Genomic DNA, 12,454 nt, shown 5'->3' with positions numbered 1-12,454 from the left:
GCTCAGGAGCAGCAGCAGCAGCAGAAGGCCATTGCTTTCACATCCTGCATGTGAGCTCCCAATGGCACCTGGTGGGCCACTGCCAGTAGCAGAGAGCTGGACTAGATGGACTCTGGTCTGATCCAGCAGGCTTGTTCTTATGTTCTTATGTACTTATGATTTCACAGGGCTCCCATTTCCAGAATGCCACCCACCAAATTCTTTCCAGCCAATCTTGTTTTCACTAGTGCCAAACTTTATTGGATTAAAAAAAAACCAGAATGTTATCATTACTTCTTTCACTTTTTAATTCAATGAAGAGTACAGCCACCTCCTTGTTTTACAGCAGGGGGTTCAACTCTGGTCCTCCAGATGTCCATGGACTACGATTCCCATCAGCCCCTGCCAGCATTTGCTGTTTAAATTTAGATACTGTTTAGATTTGGATGCTTTTTAGATTTACTCATGAGACGGAAGATTTCTAGGCAGACATGGGAAAGATTAAGCTTCACAGCTGCGATTAATTGAGAAGTGGGGTCTCTTCCGAATAAACCGTGCAAGGAATTAAACTGTAAACGTGTTTGTTTGGTCAGTCGGTGACACTTGGGCTCATTCTGCACATGCAGAATAATGCACTTTCAAACTGCTTTCAGTGCTCTTTGAAGCTGTGCGGAATAGCAAAATCCACTTGCAAACAGTTGTGAAAGTGGTTTGAAAACGCATTATTTTGCGTGTGCAGAAGGGGCCCTGTGTAGGTTTCTGTGTTGGAGAAATTGAATATTGCCAGCTGACCCAGTTAGTGGATGGGCTATTTTTAACTGCAGTCAGATAGCATCACGAAGAGTATAAAGTATAAACCCAGAATTGCTACTGTGCAGGAATCTGCATTATGCATTGTGCTGGCAGGGGCTGATGGGAATCGCAGTCCATGAACATCTGCAGGGGCAGAGTTGGAGGACGCCCCAATTTGACAGCTTTCGGGAAGGAGACGGTGCAGATCCATGAACTACAAACCCGGTCTTCCAAGACTACAAAACCCAGCAGCCCTGCAGGCATGAATTACCCAGCAGCAATGCAGGCACCATCTCCTGCTTCCCTCCCCCCGGACTCCAAATCCCAGCATGCAAAGGGAAAAGGAAGTTGCCAGAGGCGGTGGATTTGGTTCTGTTTTGCAAGGCGCGCTGGATAAGCTGGAGCAAGCATCCCCCTTGAGCAGGGGCTCGCATCAGAGCCCAGGAACCAGGGGGGGACCCTCCCCCAGGCCCCCTCCAAGGAGGTAACGAAGCAACTGGATCCTGGGAGACCCCATAGGGTGGTTCCCTTTTCTCTACTTTTGGGAAGCTCCAAAACTGCAGCAAAGTGGATGGAAACTCGCTTGCATTTGCCCTAAAGCAGCCTTGCAGCACCATAAAGAGTAACAGGCTTGGTGTATTGTGGGAGGATTTCCCAGCCAGCCTCATCTGACAGTTGTGGGTTTTCAGGGCTGTGTGGTCGTGGTCTTTTACATCGGCAGGCACATCCACACACGGATATGCAGGCAAGGGGAATGTGAGCAGAGCCACAAAAAAGCCGCCGAATGCAAAACATGCAGTCTGACATTTCCCTGCAACTTGTGCTTGTGCCAAAGCAAATCTGTTACCGGCTGTTGTGGGTTTTCTGTGCTGTGTGACTGTGTTGTGGTAGTTTTAGGAGCAGCAGGGGCGTAGGAGGTTAAGAGCTCGTGTATCTAATCTGGAGGAACCGGGTTTGATTCCCAGCTCTGCCGCCTGAGCTGTGGAGGCTTCTCTGGGGAATTGAGATTAGCCTGGGTACTCCAACATGTGCCACCTGGGTGACCTTGGGCTAGTCACAGCTTTTCGGAGCCCCACCTACCTCACAGGGTGTTTGTTGTGAGGGGGGAAGGGCAAGGAGATTGTAAGCCCCTTTGAGTCTCCTACAGGAGAGAAAGGGGGGATATAAATCCAAATTCTTCTTCTTCTTCTTCTTCTTGTTGTTGTGTGGGAGTGTACAGGCTAATCGGAATTCCCCAGAGAAGCCTCCACAGCTCAGGCGGCAGAGCTGGGAATCAAACCCAGTTCCTCCAGATTAGATACACGAGCTCTTAACCTCCTACGCCACTGCTGTTGCAGAAACCTCACCGTTGACTGCTGTGTCTTCTATGGCCATCTATAGGGCAAAGAAGCAATGGTGCACAGCAGATGGAGCTCTTGGAACGGCAGGCAAGAAAAGACTTCGCAAATCCAGAGCGAAGAGATGCAATTCATTTTTACTTTCAAATGGATGGTGGGGAGCAGGGCTTGGTAGGCACTAGGAACCAGGCGGAGCATTCTACAACAAGGAGATCCAACATGTTGAGATTTGTGGCTGAGGAATATACAGTCTTACTAACAGCTTTTTCTGGAGTAACTCTGCATAGGATTGGACTATAAATCTCTTGACTCGTCCCACTGTTGAAACAGCCCAAAGCATGCCTCACTAATTCCTGCTGGGTTTATGATTTGAAAGACTTAAATGACTATTTTCTTTACATTCAGGACACCTACTGGGACCCAGAGAAATTGCAATGCACGTTTCAAGTCCCCGGTAAGTGACTGTATTCCAAACTTCCCCTCTATATCTTAAGTCTGACAATCAGCTAAAAGGGGAGAGTCATTTTTGTAGTCTGATCCAGGATAGGCCAAAGTCTATTTTGGGGGGCAGATTCAAGGGTTGTATACAGAGGTGGGATCCAGCAGTTTCTCACAGGTTCCCGAGAGTAGGTTACTAATTATTTGTGTGTGCCGAGAGGGGGCTACTAATTGGTGATTTTGCCAGTGCGGATTTTTGCTCTTTGAATTACGCCCCTCCTCCGGCTCCTCAGCCGTGGCGCACAGAGATCCTTGAAACAGTCTGGCTTCAGGAGTGCACCCGGCGATGGCGTGGCAGCCTGCGCCTGCGTGCATTCGTTTCCCGCCCAAGGACCGGTGCAGCGGCTTCATCCTAGCCACAACCCCGCCCAGGAATGCCCCGCCCCCGTCGTGCCCCGCCCAGCCCCATTGGTGCTATGCCACAGTTTGAATCCCACCACCGTGGGAACCTGTTACTAAAATTTTTGGATCCCACCACTGGTTGTATAGGCATATTTAAACTGAACACCATTGTATCAATTTTATTCATTCACTTAAATTAATTTTATAACAACATAGCTGTGTTTTTTGAATTTTGTTCCTTTTTATGGCAGTCGTCACTATTATTTGTTATTATTGGTCACTGGCCATAAATGAAGTACCTACCACTGTATTTTAAAATAGGAAGAACTATGTACACCACCTCGCTTTGAAAAAGAGTGGAATAAACAGTGCAGTCGGCTGATTATAGGACCAAAGTTCATTTGATGCACTCGTGTGCCTGTTCTTTTGAATCTGGGAACTTTGAACAAGGATTGTGATGTTTGTCTTGAACATGACGAGGAACGCGGCAAGAAATGTCTACAGCTAGCACTCTAAGCTAAAAGGAATTCTGGATACGTGGAGCTATCTTTATTTCTAAGAGAACTGTTAAATGGCCATATTTTGTCCCTCCTATGTGATTGTGAAAATGATCAATGGGATTAGGATGAGTTGATACTGCATTGTAGCATTTCCTTAAATTAAACTGTCTTTCTATATAACTCGTGTTTAGCTCTCCTTTCAACCAGCTCTTCAAAAGATGTTTGCCATAAACTGGTTCTCTCAGGAAGATGCCAGACATACGCTCACAGCATTGAGTAATGAGATATTTGCAGGAGGAGGGAGTCCCCTGTCTTAAGAGCTGGGCTCTTTATTCACTGGCCGCTCCGCTGAGATGATCTTCCCATTTTGAGCTTCAAAGATCTTCTGCAATTTACATTTTTCAAGCATCGCTGTGTGACTTGAAGATCTGGAAATAAGAAGTAATTCTTTGAAACTCAAAGCTATTTTTCTCTGTGAGCCTTGTCATTGCTGGGAAGACTGCAGAGTCTGAACTCTTGCTACTCATTTTAGAGAATTATTTTTCTTGGCAGAACATTTAGAACCGTTGATTTGATTTCTGACAGTGTTCAAGCTCTCGATGTGCGCTCTTTCTCTGCCCTTCTGCATCAGTCGCGAGCGATTCTTATGAAGCATCTTGCCTGGTTTCTCCTAAAAGCAGCTGCGCTCTAATCTGGAGGAACCGGGTTTGATTCCCTGCTTTGCTGCTTGAGCTGTGGAGGCTTATCTGGGGAATTCAGATTAGCCTGTACACTCCAACACACGCCAGCTGGGTGCTACACTTGATCTTAGCCAAAAGGCCGAGAAGCAATAGGACAGCTGGATTCCATCCCACACATTCTCCTGAACTGCTTATTATACCAAGAACTCCGATCCAGCCTGTTATCCCAAGCTATAGACTCTACGATTGATTATACTGAATCAGATAAAGTAGTTAGTGGTGATGGCCACTAACCTGGATAGCTTTAAAAGGGGCTTGGACAGATTTATGGAGGAGAAGTCGATTTATGGCTACCAATCTTGATCCTCTTTGATCTGAGATTGCAAATGCCTTAACAGACCAGGTGCTCGGGAGCAACAGCCACAGAAGGCCATTGCTTTCACATCCTGCATGTGAGCTCCCAAAGGCACCTGGTGGGCCACTGCGAGTAGCAGAGAGCTGGACTAGATGGACTCTGGTCTGATCCAGCTGGCTTGCTTATGTTCTTATGTTCTTATGCTATGCTTCTAAATTGTCAGGATTTTCATTGTTGCCTTATAGTGGCGAAGTTTTTGTCAGAAGTTTGTAAACTGAATGTATGACAAACGTGAAGGTTTTTTTTTTTTTTTACTATTCACTTTTGGACTGGAACTGTATTTTTATGCTATCGTGTATATGCCAATAAAGGCTTATTGAACTGAACGCCAGCTGGGTGACCTTGGGCTAGTCACAGTTCTTCGGAGCTCTCTCAGCCCCACCTACATCACAGGGTGTTTGTTGTGTGGGGGGGGGGGGAAGGGAAAGGAGTTTGTCAGCCCCTTTGAGTCTCCTACAGGAGAGAAAGGGGGGATATAAATCCAACTCTTCTTCTTCTTGGCAATTCAGTCAGCCCTGCCCTGCTGGAATATTAAACACTGACTCTCCTCTACAGGTGCCGTCACCAAAGACCTGTCAGTCTGACGCTGCTAACAGAGAAACCCTCCAATGTGAAATGGAAGAGCTGAAGGGCAAGGACCTCGCCCTTGACCAGGAAATAGCCCAGTTGTTGGCTGAGTATGTGCTCGTTCTCTTTTGATGAGCAGATTGAGATCTATGGAACCCTGCTACCCTATCAGGAGAGGGCCAGCTTGACGAGCGTTGCTGTTTTTAGTCTGGTGCTTAAAGTGTCAGAATATGACCAAGGAGGGCCAGCTTTAAATGCCCACTCTGCCATGAAGCCATTTGGGTGATCCTGGACTGGTTGCATCCTCTCAGTCCAATTAGCCTCACTAGTTGAGAGGACAAATGTGGGAGGGGGCCATGCCCTAGCAGACCAGGTGCTCGGGAGCAGCAGCAGCAGCCGCAGAAGGCCCTTGCTTTCACATCTGGCATGGGAGCTCCCAAAGGCACCTGGTGGGCCACTGTGAGTGACAGAGTGCTGGACTAGATGGACTCTGGTCTGATCCAGCAAGCTCGTTCTTATGTTCTTAAGGCCATTGCTTTCACATCCTGCATGTGAGCTCCCAAAGGCACCTGGCGGGCCACTGCGAGGAGCAGAGTGCTGGACTAGATGGACTCTGGTCTGATCCAGCAAGCTCGTTCCTATGTTCTTAAGGCCATTGCTTTCACATCCTGCATGTGAGCTCCCAAAGGCACCTGGTGGGCCACTGCGAGGAGCGGAGTCTAGCAACGGTGATCCATGCAACGGTCACCTCCAGGTTAGACTACTGTAACTCGCTCTACGTGGGCTTGCCTTTGGCCATGGTCCGGAAATTAAAACTCATTCAGAATGCAGCAGCCGGGCTGCTTACTGGCAGTTCGAACAGGGATCAAATCACACCGACCCTATACCATCTGCACTGGCTGCCGATTGAGTTCCGGATTACGTTTAAAGTGTTGGTTTTGACCTTCAAAGCCGTTCGCGGTCTCGGACCTGCATACCTGAGGGACCACCTCTCCCCATATTGCCCCACTTCTCGGAGGAGGACCTACTCGTGATCCCTGGCCCCAAAATGATCAGGCTGGCAGCCACCACCGGCGCAGGGGCAGGAGCCTTTTCAACCCTGGGTTCCTACTTGGGTGGAACAGGCTCCCTAAAGGGAGATCAGGGCCCCTCGCGGGATCTTAGAGTTTCCTGCCAGGGCCTTGCAAGACGGAACCTTGTTCGCTCCAGGCGTTTGGCCAGCCTGGTTAAAAATACATCAACCGTGTCATCTGGCCTCCCGTGGGCACAAGGGGGGGGGGAGGGGGGTAGCCAGACACCATCCACATTTTTAAATGGGTTCTGTTTTTATGTAATTGGTATTTAAATTATGTTTTAATGTATGTTTTAACCTGTTGTGAACCGCCCTGAGCCCTCGGGGAGGGCGGCATATAAAACTAATAATAAAATAAAAATAAAATAAAAAAGAGTGCTGGACTAGATGGACTCTTGTCTGATCCAGCCAGCTCGTTCTTACGTTCTACCCTTTGTTAAAACGGGCTTTATTTTTAGTCAAATAAATGAACTCGTTTATTCTGGAAGCAGAATTTCTGATCAGGGTTTACTTGCGATGGAACTGTCAAAGGAAGTGGTTACCATCGAAACTGGGAAAACCTGATCCTTCTCTGGTTCAGAGTAGCTTCTTTTATAACAAAAAATTAACAGCTGCTTCAGCTCAGTTATTTTGCCCTATGTCTGTGCTGTTCGCAGAGGTTTCAGCCCGGAGGAGTTAGACAGACATATTACTTTGCTGCACGAATACAACGACATTAAAGACGTCGGACAAATGCTGATGGGGAGACTGGGTAAGAGCGGATAGGTTTGCTTGGCTGTTACGCAGTTTTCTCTTTGAAAGGGCCTCCTTTACAGGGAATGCTTATCAGAAGAGAGACGCTTTGCTGTCAGGTTTGAATTACTGTGACGACACTGGGCAAGAAACAGTGACCTCACACCAGTGGCGTAGCGCCCATGGGGTAGGGCGGGATGCACCGCCCCAGGCGCGTGCCTGGGCAGGGGCGGGAAAGGGGGGTGCAGGGTGCGCGTGTGCCCCGGGCGCAGTTACCCCTCGCTCCGCCCCTGCCTCACACGAGTCCCTTCTGTGGCTCTGCAGAAGTCTAAATATATTTCTTATGTTTTACTTTGCAGCAGTAGCGTGGGAGGTTAAGAGCTCATGTATCTAATCTGGAGGAACCGGGTTTGATTCCCAGCTCTGCCGCCTGAGCTGTGGAGGCTTATCTGGGGAATTCAGATTAGCCTGGGCACTCCCACACACGCCAGCTGGGTGACCTTGGGCTAGTCACAGCTTCTCGGAGCTCTCTCAGCCCCACCTACCTCACAGGGTGTTTGTTGTGAGGGGGGAAGTGCAAGGAGATTTTCAGCCCCTTTGAGTCTCTTGCAGGAGAGAAAGGGGGATATAAATCCAAACTCCTCCTCCTCTTCTTCTGCTTCTTCTTCTGATTCTTCTTCTGATTCTTCTTCTGATTCTTCTTCTCCTCAGCCTAACTGTTGGCAAACATAATGCAGAGTCATGCCCATAAAAATTAGGGGCTACAAGAAAACTGGTGCCAACTGCGGCTGCTTGCTTATTGGCAAGTGCTGTGAGCCATGAGTCTGAAAACAGCTTCTCTGGCTGCCCGTTTGCTTCTGGACTCAATTCAGGGTGCTAGTCCTTATGGTTAAAGCCTCTCATTACTTAAAACTCACATCACTAACGCATGAACCCACGAGTCTCCTTAGGTCAGAGGTTCTAAACCTTCCTAAAGCCGCAACCTTTCAATACAGTTCCTCATGTCGTGGTGACCCCCAACCCTAACATTTATCCATTTTACGATGGAGAACATTGATGCAGAGAGTCTTAGGCGACCCCTTGAAAGGGTCGTTCGACCCCCAAAGGGGTTGCAACCCACAGGTTGAGAACCACTGCCTTAGGTCCTTGCAACAATTATACAAATGTACACATGGACTATTGCTGTATTGCAATGAATTAGCCAAGTAAATAATAGGGCAGAGATGCAAATGAGTTGTTATTTAGAATTTTACTGGATAACAAATTTAAGTTACACTAAGTACAGGAACAGCAAACTCTCTCTCTCTATGCAAGGGCTCAGTCTGAGTATCTGTGCCTGTGTGCCCGTCTCTCCTCTTGTGTGCCTGTGTGTCCATCTCTCCCCTTGTGCGTCCGTCTCTATCTATGCAAGTGCTCAGTCTGAGTATCTGTGCCTGTGTGCCCGTCTCTCCTCTTGTGTGCCTGTGTGTCCATCTCTCCCCTTGTGCGTCCGTCTCTCCTCCTCTATCTATGCAAGTGCTCAGTCTGAGTATCTGTGCCTGTGTGCCCGTCTCTCCTCTTGTGTGCCTGTGTGTCCATCTCTCCTCTTGTGCGTCCGTCTCTCCTCCTCTCTCTATGCAAGGGCTCAGTCTGAGTATCTGTGCCTGTGTGCCCGTCTCTCTCTCTTGTGTGCCTGTGTGTCCATCTCTCCTCTTGTGCGTCCGTCTCTCCTCCTCTCTCTATGCAAGGGCTCAGTCTGAGTATCTGTGCCTGTGTGCCCGTCTCTCCTCTTGTGTGCCTGTGTGTCCATCTCTCCTCTTGTGCGTCCGTCTCTCCTCCTCTCTCTATGCAAGGGCTCAGTCTGAGTATCTGTGCCTGTGTGCCCGTGGCCCCTCCTCTTGTGTGTGCCTGTGGTGTCCATCTCTCCTCTTAAAGGCCCGGCTCTCTCCCTCTCTCTATGCAAGGGCTCAGTCTGAGTATCTGTGCCTGTGTGCCCGTCTCTCCTCTTGTGTGCCTGTGTGTCCATCTCTCCTCTTGTGCGTCCGTCTCTCCTCCTCTATCTATGCAAGTGCTCAGTCTGAGTATCTGTGCCTGTGTGCCCGTCTCTCCTCTTGTGTGCCTGTGTGTCCATCTCTCCTCTTGTGCGTCCGTCTCTCCTCCTCTCTCTATGCAAGGGCTCAGTCTGAGTATCTGTGCCTGTGTGCCCGTCTCTCCTCTTGTGTGCCTGTGTGTCCCATCTCCTCCTTGTCGCCCGTCATTGCCTCCTCCTCTCTATGCAAGGGCTCAGTCTGAGTAGCCCAGCCCTGTGTGCCCGATCTCTCCTCTTGTTGTGCCAGTGTGTCCATCTCTCCTCTTCCCAGCACCGCCTCTCCTCCCTCTCTCTCTGCAGGTGCTCAGTCTGAGTATCTGTGCCTGTGTGCCCGTCTCTCCTCTTGTGTGCCTGTGTGTCCATCTCTCCTCTTGTGCGTCCGTCTCTCCTCCTCTCTCTATGCAAGGGCTCAGTCTGAGTATCTGTGCCTGTGTGCCCGTCTCTCCTCTTGTGTGCCTGTGTGTCCATCTCTCCTCTTGTGCGTCCGTCTCTCCTCCTCTCTCTATGCAAGGGCTCAGTCTGAGTATCTGTGCCTGTGTGTCAGTCTCTCAATGTTTAGCTCCTAATGTTTCACCTGCATCTGTGGCTGGCATCTTCAGAAGATGCCAGACATAGATGCAGGTGAAACGTTAGAAGCTAAAGCTATCAGACCACGCCCACACAACCTGAAAACCCCACAACAGCCAATCTACAACTACCAATTAAAAAACGCAAAATAACTACTTTGCACACCCTATAAAAGGGCGCCTGTGAAGTTACCCTTCACTCTTCTTGCCCTTCACTCTTGATACCACTGTAGAAAGAAACCAGGTCGTTGTAAATTGGCTGTTTTGGGGTTTCCAGGCTATGTGGCTGTGGTCTGATTGTTTCAGCTGCATCTGTGGCTGGCATCTTCAGAGGCAGTTCATAGTAAGATGTGTTTCTCTCTGTAACGTCCCTCTGAAGGTCAGCCATAGATGCAGGTGAAAGATGAGCTAAAACCACAGCCACACAGCCCAGAAAACCCAGAACAGCCAGTCAGTTCCAGCCGTGAAAACCTTCAACAATATATAGTTGCAGATTAATTGCATTTGCTTTTTCACGGGGATTAGAGAAAACTCGTGTCTTTCTGCATTTTTAGTTTTGTAATTGTTTATTTCTGGTTCTGGTCCTCATTATGTAAGCTCCCTTGAATGCAAGATAAAGCCGTGTAGAAATGTTTGTTAATAAAGTGTAATGCTGATATGAAAAAGCAAATTGAATCAATGCAGAGATATGCTAGCTTTATTATGAGATGTAACCCTTCTCTCTCGTCGTCTTACCTGCGTTTTATCTCCCTCTCTCCCCACAGCTGTAATCAGAGGCGTCACCACAAAGGAGCTATACCCTGAATTTGGCCTGGAGTTTAATGACTAAAAGGAGAGTAAAATGCGCCGAGCAGTGCCAGCGTTCAAATGCAGCCCACAACGGTTTTTCAGTTCAGATTTTCCAGGAAACATTCACTGAACGGTGGTTTGTTCAGAGCTTTTTAAGTGAATGCTGAGGTTGTTAAATGTGTTACCTGCTTGTTGTTGTTGTTGTGTAAATGCCGTGCTCAGCCAGTTAGTATCTGCAGTTATTCAGTAGGCTACACAGGAGGCTCTTCATAGCTCCACTAATTCAGTGCTGCAGCTAAATTTCGCGTGGAAGGTGAGCTATCTGGCCGTATCGTTGACGGTGCTCGTTTAAGCGGAGCGTCGTCGTTCTGAGCTCACCGACTTCAACCGCCTTAGAAGGGTATAATTCTGCTTACTGTTGCATTGTGAAGGGCCCCGCGTATCATCCGTCTCAGGACATTTTCTGTCTAGTTCTTTCCCACAAATGGAATGATCCTGGGAAAGCTTCCTGTTCATACCTTTTAAGCAGTCTGCATGATTTGAACAGTGCCCATCCCAGCCTTTCACAGTACAAGGACATGAAGTGGGGTGTTCTGGAGCAGTGGGGGGGAAATGTTGGTATATGGGACAGCAAGCCTGTGGGGCCAAGAAATCCCCCTGGACTTGTTAGCTAGGGAGAGGTCGAAAATAAGAGCAATTAGAACTACAGCTTGTCAATGAACGTAAGCAACATGCTGTTGAGCAGGTCTTTAAAGAAACACGCGACGGAGTTTCGTTTTGTTTTGAAATAAATGGGAAAAAAAACCTGTTTGCACCAAATTGTTCAATTCTTGATTTCAGGCGCAGTATTTTCGGTCACATCTTTTATCTCTTCCTTCCTTGTGAATAGATCGCGGCACATGCGTATAAGACATAGGTGTCAAACTCGCGGCCCTCCAGATGTTATGGACTACAGTTCCCATCATCCCATCAACACAGCATCATGCTGGCAGGGGATGATGGGAACTGTAGTCCATAACATCTGGAGGGCCGCGAGTTTGACACCTGTGGTATAAGAGATCAAGCTTCCATATTCCTAAGGCTTCTACTGGACCAGGGGTCTGCAACCAATTGGCCATGGTGGCAGGGGCTGATGGGAATTGTAGTCCGTGAACGTCTGGAGAGCCACAGGTTGCAGACCCCTGTACTGGACCAAGACAAATACTGCAGCATCCTCTTTCGAATGATGGACAACCAGATGACTCTGGGAAGCCCACATTCAGAACAAGACGGGTCTTGCTGATCGTCCTTTAGCAACTGATACTGAGACAGTGCAACTGAGTGTGGAGATCCTGCCTCATTCCACTCTTGAGTGGCATTCATAATTCTCTCGTTCATTTTACCTTCCAAACAACACAGCGATTGATGGGAAATTGGAATCTGGATCCCATCAGGTCCAGACCAACACTCTACTATTCCACAATGTCTTGCAAAGCCCTAGTACACTGATGGCGAACCTTTTCGAGACCGAGTGCCCAAATTGCAACCCAAAACCCACTTATTTATCGCAAAGTGCCAACACGGCAATTTAACCTGAATACAGAGGTTTTAGTTTAGAAAAACTGTTGGGTTCTGAGGACATGCGCTACTTTCGGGGAGTAAGCTTGGTGGTAGTCAGTGGCTTTTGCTTTTGAAACAACCGCAGTAACTCTTCCAACAGGTGAATCGACCTAATTCTAGAGGGTTTACTCAGAAGCAAGCCCCATTGCCAGCAACCGAGCTTACTCCCAGGAAAAGGTTTGTGCTTTAGTTCTTTGCATGAAAATCAGTGAGGTTTAACAGGGTTACCTATAAGTACTGCTTCCCTCAAAACTAGGTCTTAGGGTTTAATGCTAATACCATTGAGCTTAGCCAGCCTAGGGATGTGTGGGAGTAGCTCTGTTGCAAGTGCCTCCCACAGAGAGGGCTCTGAGTGCCACCTCTGGCACCCGGGTGCCACAGGTCTTCCACCACAGCCCTAGTATGTCCCCATTGTGCCTAATTAATCTAAAATTATATATTGCCTGGCACAGCAATACTATGCCAGAGGTAGTTTACACCGATAGAAAAGTGCTGAGCAGGGGCAAAGAAAACTCTCT

General features: G+C 48.3%; 1 protein-coding gene across 1 annotated transcript; it reads left to right on the top strand.

Moving 5' to 3' along the window:
• Window positions 1-1,100: 1,100 nt before the first annotated feature.
• On the top strand, window positions 1,101-11,151 carry SWI5 (SWI5 homologous recombination repair protein). Its single transcript, XM_048512168.1, has 5 exons — window positions 1,101-1,255; window positions 2,514-2,562; window positions 5,099-5,220; window positions 6,839-6,933; window positions 10,313-11,151. The coding sequence occupies exons 1-5, from the start codon at window positions 1,101-1,103 to the stop codon at window positions 10,375-10,377; spliced, it is 486 nt and encodes a 161-aa protein (XP_048368125.1). The 3' UTR covers window positions 10,378-11,151.
• The last annotated feature ends 1,303 nt before the right edge of the window (window positions 11,152-12,454 follow it).

The sequence above is a fragment of the Sphaerodactylus townsendi genome, linkage group LG12 (genome assembly GCF_021028975.2).
Source record: "Sphaerodactylus townsendi isolate TG3544 linkage group LG12, MPM_Stown_v2.3, whole genome shotgun sequence".
In the NCBI taxonomy this organism is placed as follows: Eukaryota; Metazoa; Chordata; class Lepidosauria; order Squamata; family Sphaerodactylidae; genus Sphaerodactylus; species Sphaerodactylus townsendi.
This window is presented reverse-complemented; position numbering and strand designations above follow the sequence as displayed.

Coding starts and splice junctions, on each gene's coding strand:
- SWI5 (XM_048512168.1), top strand. CDS start 1,101: ATGCAAAGGGAAAAGGAAGTTGCCAGAGGCGGTGGATTTGGTTCTGTT. Junction 1,256..2,513: donor CCCAGGCCCCCTCCAAGGAG/GTAACGAAGCAA, acceptor CTTTACATTCAG/GACACCTACTGGGACCCAGA. Junction 6,934..10,312: donor AATGCTGATGGGGAGACTGG/GTAAGAGCGGAT, acceptor CTCTCCCCACAG/CTGTAATCAGAGGCGTCACC.